This window comes from Hylaeus anthracinus, unplaced genomic scaffold, assembly GCF_026225885.1.
Source record: "Hylaeus anthracinus isolate JK02 unplaced genomic scaffold, UHH_iyHylAnth1.0_haploid 11989, whole genome shotgun sequence".
NCBI classification, from domain to species: domain Eukaryota; kingdom Metazoa; phylum Arthropoda; class Insecta; order Hymenoptera; family Colletidae; genus Hylaeus; species Hylaeus anthracinus.
Genome location: NW_026534337.1, coordinates 11,626,486 through 11,651,435, shown reverse-complemented (window position 1 = coordinate 11,651,435; position 24,950 = coordinate 11,626,486). Strand labels below are relative to the sequence as shown.

Here is a 24,950-nt window from a genome sequence, read left to right as displayed (position 1 = left end):
CATCATCATCATCATCATCATCATCATCATCATCATCATCATCATCATTCGTTTTATCAGCTAGTCATTTAAATAGGTATCGAAGAAAACAGTGGGAAAAAAAATTACACTTACATTTTACTATGATACAGCACTGGCATAGTCACGTAGTGTCGGTAATGTACGTGTTACGTGTATTTGTGTGTTGTCTCTCTCTTTCTCTTTCTCTCTCGTGTGCACAACGAGTAGTCCATTTAATAATAATGCGCGCGCGTATGCGTGTGTGTGTGCGTGTGAATCCCTTTCTCGCTTTTGTTTTCTCGAACAGTACACTATAACTCTATACGTTTTCTCCGAGCTCTTCCAATAATATTAATAATAGTAATAATGATAATAATAATGATAATTAATAATAATCGGTAATAATAATAATAATAAATTCATAAGAGACAGGGAAATTAATAATAATCGTTATTATTATCGTAATAATAGTATAGTATGTACAGAACGCTTTTTCGTACGGGGATCCTGATTCGGTTACGCTTCGTAGCTACATTTTGATTGAACTGTACATATCGGACCCCCGTGTTTGAAAAGCTATTTTTTTTCTCTTCAAAAATTAACACGATTCATATAAATCCTCCCATACTAGCAAATAGCAGCTTGTCGTGAATTTCTACTTTTTGGTTGCGACACCGTTAATCCGCGTTGTCTCGCCTGTCCTGTCAAGAGGAGAAAATCGTCCTCATTTTTTTGTTCTCTCCCTCATCGAGGACGACTCGCATCCAGCAGATTATCCGAGGATTAATTTCAGAATGATCCATAAAATTTAATGCCGCTTAAAGGTACAACCTTCGGCAGTCGTAGCGATCACTTAATAACAAATTATCCTAAGTTAACATTACTTAACTTTTCCACTAAATTTCTGTTCTCCCTTCCTTACATACAATGTTGTCGGTATTCTTTCGTTATTTTTTTTTTATATCTTCCCATTTCATACACAGTCCTTATTTTTTTCTTTTTGTTATATACTTTGCATCTCGTCACGATAATAATAATAGTGGTATATAATAACTGCATATAATCGCTACGCTAATAGTATTTGAACTATTAATTATTAATTAACGTTAAGTATACACAACACATTTGTACGATTTCACTCAGCCTGCACGAGCAGCAGCGGAGGGAAGGTGGTAAAGATGAAAAAGATCGTGTGTGTGAAAGGGGGGGGGGGGTGGGGTGGGGGTAGCAAAATGGTAAGGTAGGGAATTATGATGTGTGTTCTGTCTGTCTGTCATGTGTATGCGTGTGATTTTTCAGGCGAGGGCACATTAATCCACATTAGTTCCACCGGTTCTCGATTGGGGGAGGGAGCCGAGATTGAGATACGACAGTACAGAGTAACGTAAGAAGTTCAAAGCGTCCATTTGTGCCAGTTGGTAGCATCTTTCCGGAGCATCTCTGAAGCAGCACCACATCACGCTGTATCGCTCCTGCACCTTAACTCGTAGATAGAAATAGGGAACACGCGTCATCCGGATTAATTTGATCGCTGGTACTCCTTGACTCGTCGTCGTGGTTCAGTATCAGCAGCACTTGGCGTGCCAGTGCACCGGACGTAAGTAGTTGTACCTGATCTCCACGAAGCTAGGAACGCAGAACGGATGGAGGTTACGCCCTCTGCCTCATGACAGAGAGCTGGAACAGCGGACCGTCCTTCAAACGATTGACGCACGATGCGAGACCATCGTCGACCGCCCATTAACGTAGTCACTTGTTTCGACCGACTTCACTAACAGTCACTACAATCCTTCGACAAATTTCGAGAGTTGGTCTTGTGGCGTCATGGGTGTCACTTCACTGGAGTCCGTGCCACTAGTAGGCGGTGGTGCTGGAGACGGATGATGAGGCATGGCCCCCGGGTGTCCCGTTGGCGCGCCAGTGCCACCGTTCAACTGCGAGAGCATCATTTCGCTTGGCCCACCGAGTTCATGAGCCGGTGAATGGGTCGGCGTACCGTGAGGTGGATGATGATGAGGTGATGGCACCGGTCCTGATCGAGGCGAAGGAACTGGTTGATTGCGCGGGGATGGAACCGGTCGCGGAGAAGGATTTGGTTGAGGAGATCGAATAGGTGGCGGAGATCGAACGGACTGCATGAGCTGTTGCTGTACAGAGATCCCTGGAGGTCCCATCACACCTTGCGGAGAAGGTATCGGAGGTGGAGTTGGTTTTAAACCGGGTTGACCGTAGCCTTGTTCACTAAAGCCACCGTAACCTGAGGAAGAATACGCGGAATCGTGGCAAACGTTAGACCACGAACCAAGCGGCTCGACGAATCTCGTTTTGTCGGGAATCAAATGACTCTTACCGAGAAGGGACGGCCTTATTGGTCGCTGTTGACCATAAGGAGGCGCCGGTGGTTGCGTGAACGGTTGCTGCTGCTGTTGTTGTTGCTGCTGCTGTTGCTGCTGCTGTTGTTGCTGAGCCTGCTGTCTTTGCATCACCAACATTTGTTGCTTGTACCATTGCGGTTGCTGCTGAACAGGCTGCTGTTGCTGCTGCTGCTGCTGTTGTTGTTGCTGTTGATGCTGATTCAGCATCGCTTGTATTTGCATTCTACCTTGCTGTTGTTGCTGCTGCTGATGTTGCTGTTGTTGTTGTTGCTGCTGCTGGTGTTGTTGTTGCTGCTGTTGCTGTTGAGACATCATATGCTGCAAACCAGGTTGTTGTTGCGGCTGACTGGGACCCAAAGGTCCAACTCCACCGCCATACTGCCCACTTTGTTGCTGAAGGGCAAGCGCCTTTTTATTTAAAAAATTATATGGTAATAGAAATCATCAAAATCGAGAGTGAGAACAAGTAAATAATAGTACAGTGAAATGTACATATGAAATCTTTATCATCATACCCGCTGCTTGATGAAGGCGGCCATTATCGGTGGATTGCTTTTGAGTATTTGAAGTATTTGGTTTTGTTGCTCGGGAGTATGGGGATTCTTGAGAGTCTGCATAAGCTGCTGCAATACGTGCTTGTGCATGTTGTTTTGAGCCTGTGGTCCAACTTGACTGACCGGACCACCGATGACTCCTGGTTGCCTCGGCATTTGTCCTCCCATTGCCATCCCTGGCTGTCCCTGATGTTGCTGTTGTTGTTGCATTAATTGCTGCGGCGTTTGTTGCCTTAAACCAGGATTCTGCTGCATCACCGCATTAGGTTGATACCTGCTACGCGTGAAAACATATTTAATGAACATGTCCTGTTACAAAAACATATTTTTTATATTTATATGGCGAAGTAGTACCTTGGCGTCCACTGGTCCATTGGAATGAGATGAGTACCACCGGGATTAGGCATTTGGACGGGCATTGGCCGCTGCATTTGAGGGGGTGGCATCACTCCACCCGTCTGTCCTCCTACGCCAACTCCGACTCCAACTCCTCCGCCTGGGGTTACTTTACCATAACCCACGTGCGGCGCTTGCTGCCTCGCAGCTTCTTCTTGTACCTGTTTAACAACCTGGAGGACATGGGCGGGTGGTGTTTGCGTGCCAGGTTTTAACCCTATTCCAGGCTGATGCGGCGAAGGTAAATTGGTAGGGCTGACTCCTGGTTTCATGGCAACACCAGTCGGCATAGTAACATTCGATGTTTGCTGCCCAGTTTGCATCGCTCCAACAGGACCTGTTGGTCTCGTATTCATCACAGCCATTCTTCTTCTACAATAAGAAAAATACATCGGTTACAAATATATCTCAAGTATTTGAGCAAATTAAACCTATTTCCGTTTTTGATCGTATCCTTTTACCTCAACAATTGCGCTTGCTGTAACCGTTGTTGAAGCTGTTGCTGCTTCAACTTGTGTTTGATGTTCGAACAGAATGGAACAAGACATTTAGTCTCTTGGCAGTGTTTAGCATGGTAACAGCATAGCGCTATCAATTGTTTACAGATTGGACATCCACCATTCGTCTTTCTCTTGCAAATCTTTGTATGCGTTACAACTCTCTTCATCTTTTGACAGCTGGGCAGACGACAATTAGCATCTCTGCATTGGCACGCGTGTACCAACGATTGAATACATCTTTGTATCGAAAGTTTACGAGCCTCCTGTTGAAAAAGTCATGTACAATACTCGTTACACATTTGATACGATGCTAATGGTGTACTCGATTTTCGGAGAAAATATTTTACCTGTGGATTTGCTTGTTTTGCATCGGCCGGCGATGAACCATCATCTAAATCTAAACCAAGTTTCTCCATATGATGAGGATGACCATCTTTCTCTTTACAACTTATACACAAGTCAAAGTCCTATTAGGATAAACAATAATATTAAACCCATACACAAAAAGAATGTAGTACATTTATAAGAAATGACTTTGTTACTCACATCACAAACCGTACAGTGATATCTTGTTTCTACATGACTCTTACAGTTATTACACGTATAAACAAATTTATCTTGGCCTTGATTGTGCAATTCGTACAACATGGACATGGAACTAAATTTCGCGCGTCTTAAAGAAGAAAATTCATAATGTCTTTCTCTAGCCATTGTAAGAAAAGCATCGCGGCCATCCATAAGATCACAATTAATGACTGGATCAGGATCCTGAATCGGCTGGAATAAACATTGTTATTCAATGCAAGTGTTTGGTAGTAAATGGTAAAGGCAAAACAATTCAAAATACTTACTGCTAAACTGGCTGCACTTTGAGCGCTATGCAACCTAATAACAAAGAATACTTCCTTATGTTTCTCCATCGTCGCAAAAATTTTTGCAGAGAGATCATTTCCTGTTTGAGGAGTATTAGATTTTTTACTGTTTTTTCTTTGATTCGCTTTGGATTTATTAGACTTTTTGGCCTTTTTCTGTCCCTTCTTCTTTCCATCTGGACCCGTTTCAGAATCTTCAGATAACGAGAAAATCTGAAATAAAATTACACATGTTACGATCAATATCTTACCACTAAAGGAAAGTGAATTTCATCTCGAATAACGAAACTGTTAAATTTACGTACCGCATTTGCGGCTGCGGCTTCAGCAGCTTCAGCCTGTTTACGTTTTTCTTCTTCTTCTTGATCTAATTCCTTGATACTTTCTTCTAAAACATTTGGCCAAAAGTCACCTTCAAAATACGGTAAATCCGCGGCTGATGAAAGTTTGTCCTCCATTGCTTGTTTTAAAATATCCTAAAATTAATAAATAATGTATATTTATTTTGACATTTAACCGTACTTTTAAGCAAAAGATTTGCTTTCTAATTGTTGCCTGCTAATCCTATGTTCAAATTTACGAATTCAATAGGACCATTAGCTTTTACAAGCGTTGCTTTTAGTCTTCCTTGACACCCAAGAGTAACAATCCATTCTTAGGTAACACTTGAGACTGTACTATGTAATCGCGTTAAGTTAAATCGTTGATACTAACTTTATAATCGAGTACGATCCTTTCTACCATGCCTTTGTCCAACATTTTTTTATACCATTCCTGTAATCTCTTAGGTTTTGGAATCTTTTGTTCTTGGGGATGGCAGTGAAAGATATAATCATCTCCTTCAGAAGGCGGACAGGCCCAAATGTGAGCCATCGTGTATCTGTGCAAAACATGTTCCAGGCAAGTGCTAGCCAATATTGATATTATGTTGTAAAACATAGAATTACTTTTAGCTTACCCAAGTTGTTTCGCGTAATCTAAGTACCCAAGAAGTATTTCATGATAGACTGCTGTTCGGAATTGTCTAGGCCGGAAAAAATGTACGGAATCCAAGTACGCGATATAGACCCTTCTGGTATTAGGTGGCGTACATTCACTGCCATATTCTTGCACATGCATGCCGAAAAAACATACGTCTGTGCCGTCAACCTCTTCAAATGCAAACAACGCTTTCGCCCTGTACGGAAATTCGCCAGGCATATCACCGTTTTCTACAAATCTACTTCTCATTCCAGGCTTCACTTCGACCACTTTATCGCTCGATGCTACGACTCTAATCGCAACTTCGCCAGCACCAGCTTCTTTCTTCTTTAGGAAATTGTTCACTCGCGTTTCGATGTAAGTGCCCAATTTTGTAATCGGTAAACGTTTAGCATTAAACTTGTTTTCTTTGCGTTTCTGTCCCTTCTTCTTCAAACAATTATCACAAGTAAACCTGCAGAAACAATAATGTTTCATATACCGAAACGACATTTATTTATTTACACTCATCACAATTATTCTGCGAGAAGCATCTTTACTTACCCTAGCGGCCAAATTGATTCCATGTGAAGCACACAGATTTGATGCACTTTTCTGCCGCAATCTGTACACACAACAAAAGGCTCCAATTCTAAATGATCATTCTTCATTTCCTGGAACTGCTCCTTTTTTATGGCACTGTAACGAAAAGTGATATTTTATGATCGGCGTATCCAGTAAAGTGAATATCGTAAAACATTCCCACAGTTTTGAAACTTACGTCTGAGGTTGGGTTGGATCGTCTCCTAACGTCACAGTGTCACCAGGAATGTCGTTGAAACATTTCTGACAGAAGGTGTATCTGTCGGAAACAAGACCATATGCCTTTAAACTATCGTTCCAATAGTATTTAGATCCAAATTCAATTCGCCAATGTCATGCGTGCATCATACGAAGATCAATATGTTTTTCCACGCCCCAACGGATGTATCCAAATGTCGAGTATCCAATTTTGATAAATGTTTGTTTTTATTATTGCAATTATACACATGCAAGTAATTTTTTTGCCAATTATATATATATGTATACATATTTATATATGTTTGGGTCCGTTTTATTTTTTGTTCCAAAAATTGTAGAGAGTCGTCATTTTTTTTGTCATTTATTGCAGATACAATTTGTTTTAGGTTTATTATTACGCCAGGTATCCAATTTCGATCGTCCAATTTCCAAGTATCAATTTTCGTGGCATGAAGTAGTAGAGTCGGAAAGAAGCAAGGGGCGCGGGCAACACAAGAAGCAAGCAGCAAACAAGGATTTTTTGTGTGCGTGCGCAACCCATGGGTAGAGCGAAGGTAACATACAAAGAAGAGAAGAGTGCCATTGTTAGACACGATATATTATGTACATAAATTACTTAATTACATATACCCAAGGGTTACAAATGTATTTCTTCGTTAACGTATGTTTACGGGTGTTAATTAAACTAAATTATACGTAAAAGAAAATATATTTGACAAACACATCTAGCTCTTAACTATTCCTATGTACGAAGCTATATATCCCTTAAGTATATGCGTAATAAAATTTAAACTTCACGCGTGCGAGCTTCGCGCAACAGTACATTCACCGATAAATATACTGTGATTAGGATACAAAAAAAAAAAAAAAAAAAATATATAATAACGAAACAAACGTGTAGGTCAGGAGACTGGCCTGTATCGACTGATATGGCCGAAACAGGTTAATTAGCCTGCCAATTTAATCTGGCGTATTCGGTTGTAGAACATTTCTCTTCCAAAAAATGCACTATTATAGTCGAATGCGCCTATCGGACAATTTGAATTTCTCAAATTGAATCGAAGAAATCTAATGTAAGTATTCTTTAAAGACAGTCGAGAGCAAAAGAAGTCATTAACAAGATACCTAATTATCTAAATAGAGAAATTGCTAAAGGACGAGATGGAGATAAAAACCTACTAATATATTCCCATCATGCAGACTATTTCTTTGTCAATTATTAGGTAAATTCTCTTGTTATATGTAGTTATTCGACTAAAATTCTTTTGTATACTGACCTATTCTGGTAGGAGTAGTACTTTGCATCTCTTGGTATCGTACAGAGCTGTTTCCCATAACAACACAAAACTTGTGGATTGAACGTGTACTTTCTTCCGCAACAGTAGCCTAAGGCCTGCATTACAGGATCTATCTCTTGTTCGAAAACTTCCGAAAGCTAAGACCAACATTTTAAAATTTTGTGATTTTATTTTACAACGTTAACATTACGTACGTATATAGTAACTGAAACATTCGAAAATCAACATTACCTTTGTGCAATATCTGTAAACGCGTGAAGTTTTACGATTGTAAAGCCATGCGTTGTCAAACATCATCCACACGTCGTCCACATATTCCCATGGATCACTGTATTGCCCCGTATCCAACTTTCGTTTGATCGTCGAAAGATCCATAGGTTTTTTGACGATGTCAAAGTAGTCTGGAATTCCCAATGCTTGCGGATCAACCGGTTGTCTAAACGGTATAGAATCCGGATCTTGACGGTAAAGTTTCTCCAAGGTTGGCATTAATGCTTGACGCAATTCGTCCGGTTTGAACAAACACAACCGTTTTTTGTCCGTCGATGTACCGCTCGACTGTATCGGCTCAGGAACTAATGGTTTGATGTCCGGTGTCGCCGTATCTTGTCCAGACATCGGTGTCACAGGCTCTTCCTTGATACCGGAAGATTCTTCCTTCACGATGCCCTCGCCAGATCCTTCCTCCATAGGTTCCGTTTTGATTTCGGTTTTGATAGACATCTCGTTGTTTACACTTTTACCACCATCCATTCTATGATTATCGGAACCATCCTCTGTCTTGATTTCCATTTTCATACTCTCCTCCTTAATAGAATCCAGCTTTCCCTTATTGTTATTCATTGGTGGACTAGGAGAATTATCACGATCTAAAGCAGCTGTGATAGCGGCCATTTGCGAAGACATAGATGAAGCTCTTGGAGCATTTAGCGCAGCCCTCTCTTGAGATGTCATGCCTTTCCCAAGACTTGCGAGACCAGCAGGGGATGGTGTGGTACCAGGATGAGGCGGAGTTTGATTAGCGGAAGAAACTGTCTGATTTGGAGTCATCATTGAAGGAACTAACGGTGTATTAGGTGTGGAAGTTGTAGATTGAGGTCCGTTCGTCGTCGTCGCTGGACCGGGACTAGGCCCGCTAGACGCGGGAGGTGGTATCGTTTGAGGAGTTGACGCACCGATACCACTATCGTTAGGTGTTGAAACGGATAAAGGCCGATTATTGTTGAATTGCTGATTTTGTTGATTATTTTGTTGCTGCATACCACTGAACGGTGACGGTGCTTGAGGCATCGACGTCGTCGTAGAGCTTTGATTCGAAGTGCTCGTTGGTTGCTGTGGTTGTGACTGATTTTGTTGTTGCTGTGCTTGCGATTGCGGTGGCTGTTGTTGTTGTTGTTGTTGTTGCTGTTGTTGCTGCTGCTGTTGCTGCTGTTGTTGTTGTTGATGCTGATGCGCAATGGCTGCTTGCGCTGCTTGAGCTTGCGCCAGTCTAACTTTCATAAGATCAGGAAACTGATGTTGATTCTGTACAGGAGAACTGTTAGGTAAACCGGAAGTGCCATTTGAGGTTGGAAATTGACTAGTTGTTGCGGATGTGGTAGTAGTTGTTAAATTTGCTTGTGACATTTGAGGTTGTCCGAATGGACTAAGACCAGGATTTGAAACAACGTTAGGGTTAGAAGTTGACTGTCCGTTTGGACTAGGACCCGGTGGACCAACTAAAATTCCTTGCTGTTGTTGTTGCATTTGTTGCTGAACTTGCGCCTGGGCCTGAGCTTGAACTTTGGTTTGGGCTTGCACCTGCACTTGTTGTTGTTGTGCTTGTTGCTGAGAAAATTGCATTCTATTGTGCGGAATGCCCATTGCAGGTAAAGTTCCAAGTTGACCCATGCCGGGCGAATGACTACGTAGGCTAGGAGTAACCGTTCCAACCGGTCGTGACGGTGGAACTGTTCCGACACCCGGTGGAGCACATGGCCTCAAACCCGGACCAGCTGCTCCCGATGATCCAGGTTGAGGTTGCTGTTGGGCTTGCAATTGCTGTTGCTGTTGTTCTTTTCGCTTTTGTCGTTTTTCCTCCAATTCCTTTTGAATCTTATATATTTTTTCGGCAAGTAAATGATAATACTCTGATCTCGAATTAGCCATTTCGTACATATCGCCTTCAACTTTCCTTGCATACGCAACTAAATTGTGCATTCTTTTATCAAGCATGGCGTTTGGATCAGGAGTTGGAAATATTGCTTGAACCAATTTATGCACAAGATGATTTCGAAGATCTGGAGTTACGGATTGATGCCACTCCTTCGATCCCTGTATCGGCGTTGCAGTTACTTGACTTTGCTGAGCTCCAACAGGAAGTTGGGGACTAGCTAACCTGTTTTCAGCTGCAACATTCAATTGTCCCGAATCGTTTAAACCAAATAACTGGTGCACATTAACCGATTGCTGTAAATTTACAGCAGCCGCTGCTGCAGCAGGCGTGGCTCCACTAGTGGACGCAGCCTGATTACCAGTTACCCCGACGGTATTAGGATCAGAATTTAAAGGAAGAGATACATTTGGTGCGACTACTTGCTGTCCAGCACCAACCACGGATTGACCCGGAGCAGTTTGAGTTTGAGGTTGAGTTAACCTGACATTTCCCATTGTTCCGGTCGCTCCTTGCATACCTGGTGCTGGTATTCTTCTAGTAACACACTGACCAGGTACTAAACCAGGTGTTGTTGTAGGACATTGAATACCCAAAGCATCGTATGCTCTTCTCATCTCAGTTGCAGTTGGATTTGGTTGACTATTTGGTTGCGACGTAGATGCTGCTGCAGCATTCGTAGTTTTATTCTTATTTGCTTGTTTTAAGGGTAAGCATACAGGACAATCGTTGCGGTTACAATGTTTCCAATGACTAATAATTTGCCTCGAAGAGCTACAATGTGGCACCGTACAATTTTTCCCTGCTTGACAAGCAGTCATATGGTTCAACACGTTCTTCATTGTCTTACAATCTGGCAAAGTACATTGCCAAGCGTCACCATTTGCCTGACTTTCGCGCCGTTGACATTTATGCGCATGAAGCAGAAGAACTAATTGCTGTTGAATAAGTTTACGTTTTTCTGGATCAGCGGTTGATTTTGTAGCACCTAATAATACAAAAATCGTGCGTAATTAAATTCATTTCTCAAAAGAATTTTGAAAAAATTTCAAAATGAATACTTACCAGCAGGAGCACCGGCATTGGATATTTGGCCCTGAGTAGCTTGCTGTGGACCAGATTGTACTCCACTTGGCGCAACGGATTGAGATTGAGCTGGACTCTGAGCAGGAGGTTGAGCTTGTTGCGACATACCACCTTCTGGACCGCCCACAACGGTAGCCGAACCAATAGGTCCTGCAGTTCCACCAAATCTACCAGCAGCTTGCATGGCTGTCATGTTTGTTCCTACTCCTTTTTGTTGAGGTGCAACGACTCCAGCGGGACTATTAGTGCATACAGTAACACCAGGTCCTGGTCCACTAGCTGGAGATGCTGTTCAGAAATTATATAATTGTTTAAATTTGATTACAAAAATGATTAGCGATGCGCATATTTAATATAATTACCATAAGCATAAGGACTGGATGCACCAATTTGTCCCATATTTTGCATATTGGCCATGTTTGGAGGAGCCTGCATTCGCGGACCTCCTTGGCCTGGACCAACAATACCAACTTGATGTACTTGTTGATGTGGACTTTGACCTCTTGCTGCACCAACCATATGTGCTTGTTGTTGTTGTTGCAGCGCTACAGCTCTAGTGTTCATTATTCCAGGTCCATTTTGCATTTGAGCAACACCGTGTGGTCCGGTAGGATGATGAATTCCTTGAGTATTGGGGCCCATCATGGTTACCTATAATATGAAAATTCCATAATGTATATTTTGTACAATTTTTTTACGAGAGACACATTTGAATAACACTTACAGTATTCAAAGGCTGTTTATTCAAACTGTTGGTTACAATTAAACTTCCACCGGCCATTCCGCCCATATTATTATTTCCACTAGCAGTGCTGGTCATAACTAGACCAGAATTCATTCCACCTGGCATCGACATGGTAGGATTACTTCCAGCCATGCTCATCGACGATTGAAGGCCTCCCATAGAATTTGCAATAGACATTTGATTGTTTGCCAAAGAACTGGCTATGCTACTTGGTAAATTTCCCAGACTCACGACCATTTGTGGATCAACTACTTTAGAGACAGAAACGTTTGGTGGGGATTGCATATTTGGACTTTTGTTACCCAAGGTTCCAGCAGCCATTACTAAAGAATTAGCCACCAAATTCTTGTTTCCCTGTTTCAAAAGACACTGAAGTCAAATAACACGAAATATAATTACTTCCACTATATATATACATATATATATATCTATCTATATATCTATATACACACATATATTTTATGAATACGAACTTGTTGCTGTATTAGGTGATGAGAAAGTTGTTGCTGCTGTTGCTGTACATGTTGTCGAAGTTCCGAGTCAAGAGCACCGTTTTGCTGCCCTGGACCTGGGCCTGTTGCAGGGGGTTTAGCACTTTCTGTTGCAGAACCCCAGGACCCCGATGACAATAGATCGTCAGGTAGATCATTCTCAAGATCAAACATATCTGTGTTTGTTATGTAATCTGAGAATATACGTTTACATTAGTAATAGCTCACTAATACCGGCAGTGCTGTAAAAAATACTGGTTACTACAAAAGTAAGATTTTGAAATACATAATTGTCATAGGAATACTTTGATAGCGAGTATGTTACACTGTTAAATAAAATTTTTGTCAAAATGTGGAACTTATAAGCAGGTTTGATATTACAAGAAAGAAAAATTACTTTTCTAGATAACCAGTTTGAAAAATTGGAATGAGATAATGATATTAGATGTAACATGTACCATAGAGACCAAAAAACCATTAGTAACATTATGAAGGTAAGATTCAGCACCGTCACCATAGCTTTTATCCAAAGTTTCAATAGTAGGATCATTATACTACCGTGTAACATTTGATGCGTATTGTATAATATACCTGCATGTAAGTGAACATGCACGTATATGAACACATGCGCACACTTTGAAACACTTATATACATATGTTTTAAATTACAGATAATTTGTATTTATTCAAATTACTTTAACCTAAAGTATTGAAATACATTTGTCGCGCGAATGTATCTATTAACTTACTTGATTATCCGTGATTGACCATTCATCAACGGAGAAAAAAGGGGTCAAATGCAAATATATGAAAAAAAGAAATTAAAAAGAAATGAAAAGATACTACAACAAACTACATGTAAATATAAACAAACAAATACGTAAATAAATAAGACATGAGACATACACTGCATGAGCATAACTTAAAGGAGTTCATACTACATTGGAATAAAAATTTGATCGCAATAACGCCGTGCTGAACTACAAAAGCAGCAAAGCTACCAATGGCAAACTTTAGAGTAGACAGTCATGCGAAGAAATCATAGTCACTCTAAAGAGTATTTACAATTGTTTGCAAATGGAATAATTTTTAATCCTGTAACATTAAAAAAGAAAAAAAAACAACAACAACAAAAACAAAATATAAAGTTTCTGAAACTCTTACAAATTAATGTAAATTGATTTGTCATTTTATTTAAATTCTTATACTGATTACCTGTATAGTGTAATAATATGTAAGTACAAAAGACCATATTTACCTACCTAAAAACCTAGTTTAATTTTAACTTGATAAAAATGAATCTGTTTTTTTATTTTATAAATTGTATATATTATATATATCATATTCCTGGCCTAGTGTTGCATTCTAGAGCTCCGTGCATGTGTGTCGCATGTCCATATTATATTTGTTACCTCTAAATGTATTTAAAGTTCACAGCATATGTATTTAAATTTTTCTATTGCGCGACAAACCAAATTACCCCTTTACATACATAACTTTTCCTATATTATGAAGAATGATCCAATTTTTCTCCAGTATCTTATAAAAGAAATCAATCTGTTTCGAGTATTAAGCATATCTGCTATATAAATTCGTAATTCGGCTCTATTACAAGTAATTAATGTAATTCTTTCTTTTAGTTTAACTTTTATAAGTAAAACCAAGTAAACTATCTTTATCGAACCATAGTGACAATATGCCAAAACTGTACACACTTTAAAAAGAATACAAACACTTATGAAATTTTTGACTGGTAATTCATGATATAAACTAGAAGTATTCAAATGATTTTACTTCATGGTATTAATAAATGAGATGAATAGACAGACAAACAAATTTTGTAGTGCTGGACTTAATATTTTTGAACTTTTTGCTGGGTTTTGTAATAATATTTACTTCTTTTCTGGACGGTATGGTTGTTCCAATGTGGCTGCAGCTGATGCTGTTGCAGATGTAGCTGTTGTGGCGGGCCCTGCATTTGTTGCATGTTACCACTGCCACCTCCCCCGTAGTTTGTATAAGCATGGTGCATCATTAGAGGCGCCATACCCACTACATATATCACAGTTTATATTTCAGACTGTGGAAAATTGCCTATGCTCTGGATTGCAGCTTTTAAGCAGCAGAAACAGCCTAAATTTTGTTTGAAATAGTACTAATACAACGAAACTAGTATATGTATTTGCAAGTAACAAAGACTATGTCTGCTACTTACTTTGCGTAACCTGACTAAATTTTGCAATTTATACATCAAATATTTAAGTGACACGGTCGTTCTTGAAGGATCTTGATTCAATATAGGATTATATGAAATATTATTGAGTTCAGAAACTGTTAAGGTGATAAGATAGCGCTTAAAGAAAATAAGAATAAGGAGACGGTTAAGGTATCGATCATGCCAGCAAAATATCTTTTTAATCGTTATTTAAATGTCCATGCATTTGCCATGCACTACAAAAGAAAAATAAGAACTAAGTCTAAAGACAACTTAAAAAAAAAAAAAAACAAAAAACAAAAAACTTATGACACTATTATTTCTTAGCGTTAAACTGAAATAAGAGAAAGAACGTGCATCAAGACAGAAATTGTAGATTGTTTAGATACAAATAATTATTTTTCGAAGACAGAATAGTTTTGTGACCTCTGAGCAAAAATTTATACACTAAATGCAAATTGCTTGTTATTCAACATAAAATAACTTAATCTATAAGCTTTTATCGTTCCCATTGGTGATACAACTTTTTCTTTTTGTAAAGTGACTTTTATTATGGTTTCATTTAAATATAAAAACATATCGAAAGACAATTTTGGCTAATTTATCGTACTAATGGAAACACTATGGACAATTTGTAATATAACGTACTTTTTACGACGACATTCTTTGTGCAGTTTAGGTTAGTTTAAGGACAGTTAAATACCAAGCTATAGCAATTTCGATCGGTAGAAATCTCGATAAAGAGCAACAGAAGTTAACTTTCAACAATCTCAAAATACACGCGTTACAAGGGTCTGTCAACGAGTGACACTTGAATCATAAAATGAACAATTAGCTACAACCGCAACGCTTTCCTAAATGACTGGAAAAACTAGAAAAGAATCGTAAAAAAGATAATATGGTCCGAAAGTAGCAGTGTTACGAAGTGAATCGCATCTGGGGAACCAAAATACTCAGATGTTTAAAAGAGAAAAAGCCGAGGCATCGGCGAGCATGAGATAATTTTGCTCAAAGGTTGTATCCGTCAACAGATTGACAGTAGTGCCTTCAAACTCTAATCGGCGGGCATATATTTCTCAATGAAACGAGAAAGATGCGTGCAGCACGTCGCGTATAATCAGAAGAACGCTTATGTGTCACTTCGTGCGACTAATCTATCGCTGAAAGGTTAGTCGCGCGATGCAACCGTGACTAATTTACGAAAAGTTTCTTAAGAGAATAAGGAAAAGATGAAAACTTACCCGCGGAATCCGAAGTCCCTTGAAAAGGATCTCCGAGCTTCGGCCGCTTGTTCGGCGGGCCGTCCACCAGGTGGTCGGCCATGGTTTCTTTTCAGGGTTAATTATTTCTTCTTTCAGGGCTGTTTACTCTCGGTAGGAAGTAAGCAGCGGCGGCGGCGGCGGCAGCAAGTCGTCGAGTCGTCGAGTCGACCGCACGCACGCACGCACGCAGGCAGGCAGGCAGGCAGGCAGCAGGCAGACAGGCAGCACGCACGCACGCAGGAACGTATACACGGTGTAACACACACGAGTGAGCAAAACGCTGCACTACGCCACTAGAAGACCGCTGTTGGTGATGCTGATGCTGGTCACTGTTGCTGCTACTTCTTTCTTCTCATTGGCAAAGCCGCGAAAATTCACCAAACTCTCAGCGTATTCGCAGGCATGACAATAACAATGAGAACCGCGGCGCGTAGAGCGTCCCCGAGCACGCTTCGTTACACGATCAACCATTGGGCATCGTCGGGGGGTACGTCGAACCCCGCGCTAAAGCCCACACACGCACACACAGTAAATTTTGTCGACAGGCGCACGGACCACTCGCACGAGCCACGGGACAGACCGAGAAGTTACCAGGACTATCGAGTATTACTAATTGCGAGGATCACCACTGTGGTATTAAATGCACACACTACAGGAACAAGCTCCTCGCGTTTTAATTCGTTTAGTAGTCGTATCGCACACGACTCGTCAAACACTCGAGTGTGGCGGACTGGCTGCGCGCACGGCGCTATCTCGCAGCAACGATATCGCTCTCGAGGCCCGCTGGCACCATCTTCCTCTCCTCTTCTCTCGCCTTGGCACACTGCGACACGGGGCGCGCGAACGATCACCGCGGACGCGGCTCGCTTTCCTCGCACATTCGAGGCAATCACGGACGCCAGGAAGCGAGGACGATGAAATGAGTCGGCTCCGGGGCGGCCACCGCGCGCCACAGAAATTCGCTCGGGAAAAGCGATCGCGAGAGTTCCGCACTGCACGAGTATCGGCTAACGTAAAATGGCGGCTGCTGTTGACGAGAAGTTTTTCTACGCTTGTCAGAAAATGTCCGACTGGCTCCGTATGGTTACCGTGACGTTAGACCGTTCACCTGATTGGTCCGACCATCCACGTGACCTAGCGTTTCGACGTGATTGGTCGAGTCGCTGCGAGGCCACGAACGCCGTGATTACGTTCACGCCGCCGGTCCAACAGCTACGGGAACTTCGTTTATTCCTCTGCCGCCATTTGATGATGGCCGGTGTCGCACGGTGGTTGCATATGACGCTTTTTAAATCAGACTCATTATTATTAGTTCACGATACTTTTACGTACAAGTTTCTTCGCTTCGATTATCTACTTCGAGATATCTTTATAGTAAATAATCGTGGACTATTCGTAACGGTGATTATTCATAACCTGAGAAATCGTGAAATAACCTAGCTTCGTTTATTCCTTGTTACCGGAAAATATCGAAACAGTGATTCAAGCGATTTACCACTTTGAATTTCGGAGATGAAACTTCTCTACATCGACTTATATATATATGTATCGTTGTATTAAGCTTTATTTAACGTTTACGTTTTACATATATGCATTAAAAGTAAGATATTTAACGAAAATAAATTATGGTAGAATTGTTATAGAAATACAATTTTTTTTCTGATTTATTTACGTTATATCATACAATATATCATATAATATGTCTACTTAAAATGATCGTTAAAATGTCCGCCATTATTATGTAATGATACTGAATTAGTATCTAAATTACAAAAATTATATAAGATATTTTTGATAGTTCCGTTACTATTATTAACATTAATCACATTTCTACAATTTTTAATGAAAATCACATTCAATGAATTAATTTGCGTTTGAACGAGGAAATTAGTAATTTTTCTTACTGAACTCGATCTACTCTGGAATCAATAATAATTTATAAAAATATTTTACTGTATACCGAACATTGTCTATTAGAGACGTTAATGACCTTAGTTAATTGAAGTAATGTTACCAAAATGGCCTACGTTTGACGGCCATAGGCCGACTAAAGTCACTCTACTCTTTTATTACGTTTCCGTACCCATTCTCTGACAGAAGTTTATAAATCGTGTATGTCTATTCATCGTACGAATGAGCACTTTCTCTTTTTAATCGCAATAAAAGATTTATTATATTAACCTGTTACGATCACAACCTGTTCACTACGTACGTAATTAATCTATTTTTCAACCAAGATCAGTACCCACTGTTTCGTGCGCAACAACAAACATGAAGAATCTTGTTCGCTGATATATTTACAAAGTTAAGAGTGTCAAAGGGGGATGTTGTTACAAGATGGCCAGGGACTTCTCGATCGACAGGTTAAAAGGAAGAATGCACGCAAGGTGGGGAGAATGCGTGCGCAGAATGTCCTCTCTTCGAGAAAGAGAATCCGACTCGTGTGGATAGGTGCGAACGGCACGCGACTCGTCGCACGCATATATTGTGCGTGAACTTGCTTCCATCTCCCTTTTCCTCTTGCTTTCCTTCTCGTTCTTTACTACACTTTTCTTTCTCTCGGTCATGCGTTTATGCGTGCGCGCGCGCACGATAGTGTCAGATACAGAGAGTTGTGTAAAGAAAGAGGTGAACGCTAAAGGAGAGGGAGCATTGGAAATGGGACGGGAACTGGATAACGGCGTGGCAGCAGCCAACCTAGCCATCTCAGTGACAGCGGCTCTTTGTGGAGTGTTGCTAGTTGCTAGTCGCTAGTCCCAGCTAATCCCGCGTTGTTTTTCTTCAACAATGTTGATCTCGATTTGTTCGAGAATCTAGTTACCGAAACGTAAACGTATGATGAATGATTCTTTGTAGGGATTTGTTCGACTTTCAGGCACTTGCATACCCGAATCTTTCGATTGAGATTTGCCTCGATACTACCAGATGCATCTTTAATCTTCCGACTATCAAAATATTTTGTCAACCCGTTACTATTCTTTCAAGGTATTGTTCGATCATCCTTATCGATCGCGTTCAATAATCATTGCAAGTAATACGAACTTAAACAGAGAACAATTGAATTACAATAGAGCGAAAGAAATCACGAAAATCTGCTAATACTCTTTATCCGTGTGTTACGTAACTACTGATTGAACAAAATATTTAAAAGTGTTATAACGACGCAGTGCTATCGACTTTTTTGTTTACGATTCATTTGGCTTAATTTCTGTTTGGTTACTAGTTAATTCGTAATATCTTTTCGTTATTGTTACATATCGGGTGAAAATAGTCGGTGACTACAAGATTATCGTATCTAACGAAACTGCGCACCGATCGTGTATACTTCTATGACCGAGTAGAAATAAAAATATCCGCGAAGGGTGCATTGACCGATCTCTAACACATGCCAATACATTAATCTGCTTAAAAACTTGTTCAAAGTTTGAAATACCAATTACCGCGTATTCGTTCAGTATTTTGATTATTACAAAACCGAACAAACTATTTTCACGCAGTCTTTGAGTCACTGTTATCACGGTCGTTGTCTACAATGATAACGAACGCAGTTTTCGTAATCTCGCCTGCCGATATGATACGATTCCATTCTAAATACATATATTCAATTTATTAGACGCATATTCTGCTTGATTGTTTCCAAATTATGCATTGGTATGGCTATGAATAATTAAACTCTTTATTGGCCTTCAAAGTAGTACTGAAGAGAGATACTAATCGTTCATTAAAGAAAGCCGAAGTATGATTTGTTCCACGATAGATCGATGAAAAATGTCCTAGTTAATTAATGTTAATTTATCGAGTATATACTCATGTAACATAATAATTATAATCGGGTACAGAAGGAAGGTCATGCTTCAAATTATGATAACCGCTATTGTTCGTAATTGATTTCTCCCTCGATTAATGAAAAACATTTATCTCGCCTATAACAACTTACTATAATATTACGCTGGTAATATTTTTTATGTTATTATAATAAATCATAATAATGACAATTACACGTAGTAGTATTATAAAACAAATGAGTTAAACATTAATGCAAATCTTACAAATATATAAACGTCTTTATTCAACACCTTTAGAAATATTCTAATGCCTTTTAGGGCGATTAATTTCCTAACAACAAAATAATATAATTAAATCCATATGCAGTAGTCTCTCGCATAATGTGATTAATACGTTACGCGTTGTATGACATCGTGTTATACCAGGAAAATTCTCGTATAACACAAATAAATTATATGTACATTATGTTGTAAGAATTCGTGTAACGCAATAATTCTTTAATTCTAAGTTTTCAATGCTTAAAATATGCAAATATTGTATATCATGTAAAAAGGAGTGGGAGAAATGAAGTACAAATGAGTGAAAGGACTTGTTTGAAAGAAACGACATTTTAATATAAACAAAATTTACTATTAACTTTTGGTATCATAACATCTAATAATAGAGTACCCGAAACCTCCACCTTACAAACTGTCCACTCGCTCTTGTGTAATAACAGAAAGTACAATTGAATAACAATACATAATGCTTTTTACAAATAATCTTACACAAGATTGGTACTAATCGACATCTGTAAGAATTAACGCACAATTATGTAAAATTTGGAACATTTCATTTAACAAAGAAAATACAACAATATGCCTTAACAAAGTAATATTCCTCATATGATATAAATGTGAAATATCTTGAAACTATATGAAAATTTTTCATGTTTGGTCAAGTATTTGATCTTAGCTTTAGTTTAATCTGAGCAGCATTTTCCATAAAATCAGTGTAATAAATATATAAAAATATCATTTACTCCATTACTTCGAGTGAAAATTAATAAAATAGACAATATGAATGCTTGCAAAGAACTCGGTCCCTTCTTATACATTGATCATGTTGGTGAAAGAGATTGAGTGAATCATAAATATTATAAAAAAGAAATGCAAGATAAATACGAAATATTAATCATTTGAAATAATTATAAAATAGCTTATAAATATTTCTTTTTAATAGGAATGATACAGAATCAATTTGATTATTTTAAACTGAAAATGTTTTCATGCTGTTACGATAAACTAACCGCAAATTCGTAACTCTGAAATGAATGAAAACAGTTTTTATTATACAATTCATTAATGTTATTTTCTCTAATAACACAGTTTAAAAAAGACATTTTATAAAAAAAATCAGATTAACAAGTTAATCCAAATGGACATGAACTACAAATACCAGTTTATTACAGAAATCATTTGTGGTTAAATTATTAAAATAGAATTAATTGCACAAATTATGGTATTTAGAGAATACATACATATTAAAATTATGTAACATATGTTTACAAGTATTTAAAGAAATACAAGCTCTGTTACTCCCTACAAATTAACAAAAATTTTCATAAATAATCACATGGTAATAAATGATTTGTAGCGTTACCAACACCGCTACAAATATCAGAAATTATTAAGAAATCTTCATTTTTAAACAATAACAATTTACACGAGCACATTAAAATGTACAAGAAATTTTACAGAATATACCACCATTTCTATTCATATAAAAAGGACTAGTAAATGTTTGTCACTATTTATAAACTTTCAGATTGAATTTTAATTTAGTTTTGTATAAAAAAACAGACTATTTTCGGTATTGGGACATTCGTGCTTAATCTATGTCTTTATTTAACGATTTCAGTAAATATAGGTTTTTAATGGAATTTCCTAAAATATAGAACATAAGAAAATATAAATTGAAGTATAATAATGCAGAGTGCTGCATTAATTTCAAATGCATGTAAAACATAACACCATTCTATCCAAATTTACAGATACCAATACACGTATATTGTATGTACTCGATGTTATGTAGCAAAACATGAGTGACAGTATAAACGAAGATCTTTAATAATGGAATATAGCTCAAAAGTTATGTCTTAAGCCTAGTGCCAGTTTTCAAGGGCATTAAGAAATCTTTTGTACATATATAAAAACTTATACCATACAAGTATCCTTATTGTTTGGAAAATCGGATATTTAAAGAAGTCTTTGCATATAACACCAGTTTTGAACATTTACATACTTCTAACTTGATTAAAAGGTACCACTTTACTTTTTATTTTAATATCATTATTACGTAGCAAAATATCCAGTAGAATGTTCAGAAATATATCCATGAGTCACGATTTTAAGTTTCTTTAGTAATGGTGTGCGCGTAATATCCTTTTGAAATTGTTTGACATTTGAAGCACAATCAAATGGTCAATCATTCTTAGATTTTGTTTTGGTTGCTTGATCAGACTTTGCTTCACTTTCGTGCTGTTCAGATTTTGATTCAGTCTCTTGCTGACTACCCTCATCCTCTTCATCCGAATAATTGGTAGGTGCTTCACCAGGTTTCAACAATTTTCCCACATAATCATACTTCTCTAAAATGGAAAATACGTTTGAAAACATTAATAAATTGAAAGCATAATGATAACAATCCTTATCATTTCTTCTTCTTCTTCTTATTTAGTCTAAGTTACCTTTAAATTGTTCGTCCCATTCTTTCACAGAATTCATTTCTGTAGTGTTTAAATCACTTAAATCATCGTATTCATCTTTTGGTGCTTCTAATGAAAATGTTGCTAAACCTCTGCTAGCATCCCGTCCACCAAATGCTGCATAAGGACCACCTGAAATAGAATCAATGAAAAGTTTACTAGAATATAATAGTAAGTAACAATATAATACATAGTCACAAGAAGTATAAAATAGAGATTGCTAAATACATCTGATAAATATGATTGTAAGCGAATAAATATATTTGAAGATATACAGTATTTCTCACAATCATGTATTGCATCCAACACACAATAAAACTGACCTTACATATTCAATAAATTCATTCCGATGTGCGTAAACATCGTGAAAGAATCGTTGAATTTCGGTAATTAACAAAACGTCAGATTGATCATACTGTTATATCACAACCTTTATGAACTCATTATCTCGATCTCGTGATGATCAGAAATTTATTTTTGCATAATCCCCGAGCTGATGATAAGTGATGCTCGACTAAAGGTAGCATAAGCTCATTAAAAACGATGCGAGACTCGTAACAGTAATAGAACGTTGTTGTAATTACGATGCAATCGCGTGCGTGACGAAGAAGATACGTCCGTAAAAAAGTCACAAGACATGTTAAAAGCTTACCAGGACCATAAAATCTGGCGCCACGAGTACAGTCGTAAACGTTGCCGTTGACAGCAAGCAATATTCGTCCATCTGATCCTGTGCCATCGTACTCTTTCAATTCTTGCACCGTAAAGTCACGTCGCAACTTCGGCAATCTCTTTACAGTACTCTCTTCGACAGTTTTTCTTTTAACAATTTTGTACACCAAAATGGCGATCACGCCTACTAGAATGAGATTTAACGGGCTCTTTATGATTTCTCCAATAAAACCTAAAATTAGTTGTTGAATTTCTTGTCCGGTCGAAGTTGAGGTGGAACCCGGCAAGTCATTCTTTTCCGCCATTTTGACCAACAATTTTCAAGCGTGCCGAGGAATAAAACAATTTCTTCTATTTACTATTGATTAACTCCGTTTGACACACTTTGTTAAACGTTTAGGAAGAACCATGAAATAATTTTGTTAAAGAACGAACTACTATCTAACCACCTCAGGATGTACCGTTTAAATGACTCACGTACAACCTCAACCGCATACTACTGACGTACCGGCGCTGGTCGCACTCTGTCGCACTGGTATGATGGCATCTACAATTCTACTGATTCTATACCAATGAGATTATAGAGGGTGCCTCAAAATGTGCGATAAAAGTAAAAAAGGAGAAAATTAATTAAAAATATAAAACAAAATTTTGAATAAACATCTATAAAAAGAGATCAGCTTCAATGACCCTGACGTCCCTGACCAGCCTGACCTTCACATGTTACTAAGCTCGTAATCTCGAGTAACAACCAAGAAGTGTTAGCTTTGTCTATCAAAAAATTAATCAAACAAATTTTAATATGAATCCATCTATCTCAACCTATATCTTCCTCGCGGAGCTAAACCTAATTCAATCTAATCATAATAATACATTGTTTTAGCATTATTTCATTGTTTGGTAACCCGAGTTTGACTTTGAGATAGGTTAGATTGGTGGGAAATGCATTTAAGAGAGGGGCGGGCACTAACATCTTTTTGTCGTTATACAAGACTCTGTTGTGACAATATACAAGTGTATACACATATATGAAGGACAATGTCTGGAGCTGAGTCTTTTTTTGGGTATATGTATTTTCCAATTGATTTTTTCAATAGAAAATCTATCGAAGCTTTTTAGCATTGTGCTTCATATTTTGGGACAACTTGTACATTTTGATGTACACAGATACACTATCCCACTACTGCTACCCAGATCGGAGCGTATATTTTGTTTGTTTAATGCAATGCGTCGGGAGTAAAAATTGTTGCGATCTAAAAACATTCATATCTGACATTCTTCGATTAGATACGTGATGCATGAATAGAATCATTGAAAAAAATGGATAATTGTATAGACATATTCAACGCACTTTATTGTTACCGTTACGATTGATATTGTAACGTAACGTTGATATTGCTAATGTGTTACCGTAATTATGCAAAATCCGTCGGGCGGTATACATGAATCTGAATATAGGGTTGGCTCATTCATGTAAACTTGTCTCATTAAAATCAACGAATTCAAAATCATAGATTTCTATTACACTTTAACTTTTATGTTGTTGCTTTTGAAATGAAATTAATATATTTCAATAAAGTTAAGATATTATAATGAACGTTTTACACGAAATCGTTTTAACGATTGTCAACGAAATTTTAATTATTGGATTTCATAAGAAATCTGATGATTAGCTAATATTTTATGACACGAAGATCAGTGTGTCACTATATAGGCTCAATTTTTCAAAGTCATGCCGTGTTGTCATTCTTCCTGTAAGTGTAACACACGATGGATCGATTTTAATTGAAGCATATTACGTTAGATGTCGCTTTTATTTCGCGACAAATACCTTTTGCGGTATTGTACATTTATAGAAATTTATGATTTATTTCGAATTTGTCATACAATGTTCCTACTCACACATAACATGCACATTAATATAATATAAAGGTTAATAGTAAAAATGTAAATTATATGTCAGATATCCAAAACAACTTTTTCTGCGTACTGCGTAATACCAATAATACGTTCGATGATATAAGTTGATTAATAGATCC

The 24,950-nt window shown here is 38.2% G+C and overlaps 2 protein-coding genes and 1 long non-coding RNA gene across 8 annotated transcripts in view; 1 reads left to right on the top strand and 2 right to left on the bottom strand.

Annotated features, from left to right (window-relative positions):
* LOC128887778 (uncharacterized) overlaps positions 1 to 24,950 on the top strand; it is a 70,219-nt gene that overhangs the window by 21,110 nt on the left and 24,159 nt on the right. The gene's annotated exons all lie outside the window — the stretch shown is intronic.
* LOC128887768 (CREB-binding protein) overlaps positions 177 to 24,950 on the bottom strand; it is a 32,372-nt gene continuing 7,598 nt past the window's right edge. The window contains exons 2-22 of one of the 6 annotated variants that reach the window (XM_054144063.1): positions 15,687 to 16,731; positions 14,127 to 14,282; positions 12,213 to 12,424; positions 11,719 to 12,093; positions 11,357 to 11,645; positions 10,974 to 11,282; positions 7,988 to 10,896; positions 7,736 to 7,893; positions 6,439 to 6,549; positions 6,222 to 6,356; positions 5,656 to 6,132; positions 5,412 to 5,577; positions 5,003 to 5,173; positions 4,677 to 4,910; positions 4,372 to 4,602; positions 4,173 to 4,292; positions 3,787 to 4,088; positions 3,284 to 3,697; positions 2,891 to 3,206; positions 2,351 to 2,783; positions 177 to 2,257 (exon numbers count right to left, since the gene is read on the bottom strand). In XM_054144063.1, the coding sequence (XP_054000038.1) occupies positions 1,782 to 2,257; positions 2,351 to 2,783; positions 2,891 to 3,206; positions 3,284 to 3,697; positions 3,787 to 4,088; positions 4,173 to 4,292; positions 4,372 to 4,602; positions 4,677 to 4,910; positions 5,003 to 5,173; positions 5,412 to 5,577; positions 5,656 to 6,132; positions 6,222 to 6,356; positions 6,439 to 6,549; positions 7,736 to 7,893; positions 7,988 to 10,896; positions 10,974 to 11,282; positions 11,357 to 11,645; positions 11,719 to 12,093; positions 12,213 to 12,424; positions 14,127 to 14,282; positions 15,687 to 15,768 (8,076 nt within the window). In that variant the 5' untranslated portion in view covers positions 15,769 to 16,731 and the 3' untranslated portion in view covers positions 177 to 1,781. Of the gene's footprint in view, positions 2,784 to 2,890; positions 3,207 to 3,283; positions 3,698 to 3,786; positions 4,089 to 4,172; positions 4,293 to 4,371; positions 4,603 to 4,676; positions 4,911 to 5,002; positions 5,174 to 5,411; positions 5,578 to 5,655; positions 6,133 to 6,221; positions 6,357 to 6,438; positions 6,550 to 7,735; positions 7,894 to 7,987; positions 10,897 to 10,973; positions 11,283 to 11,356; positions 11,646 to 11,718; positions 12,094 to 12,212; positions 12,425 to 14,126; positions 14,283 to 15,686; positions 16,732 to 24,950 lie in introns of all 6 variants that reach the window. The other 5 variants (XM_054144058.1, XM_054144060.1, XM_054144059.1 and 2 more) reach the window with 5 other exon arrangements.
* On the bottom strand, positions 20,083 to 23,455 carry LOC128887777 (membrane-associated progesterone receptor component 1-like). The gene is made up of 3 exons (XM_054144094.1): positions 22,892 to 23,455; positions 22,222 to 22,371; positions 20,083 to 22,122 (listed from the first exon to the last, which is right to left on the bottom strand). Exons 1-3 carry the CDS (start codon positions 23,214 to 23,216, stop codon positions 21,956 to 21,958), a joined length of 642 nt encoding a protein of 213 aa, XP_054000069.1. The 5' UTR covers positions 23,217 to 23,455; the 3' UTR covers positions 20,083 to 21,955.

Coding starts and splice junctions, on each gene's coding strand:
- LOC128887777 (XM_054144094.1), bottom strand. CDS start 23,216: ATGGCGGAAAAGAATGACTTGCCGGGTTCCACCTCAACTTCGACCGGA. Junction 22,372..22,891: donor CGCCAGATTTTATGGTCCTG/GTAAGCTTTTAA, acceptor ATTCTATTTCAG/GTGGTCCTTATGCAGCATTT. Junction 22,123..22,221: donor ATGGGACGAACAATTTAAAG/GTAACTTAGACT, acceptor TTTCCATTTTAG/AGAAGTATGATTATGTGGGA.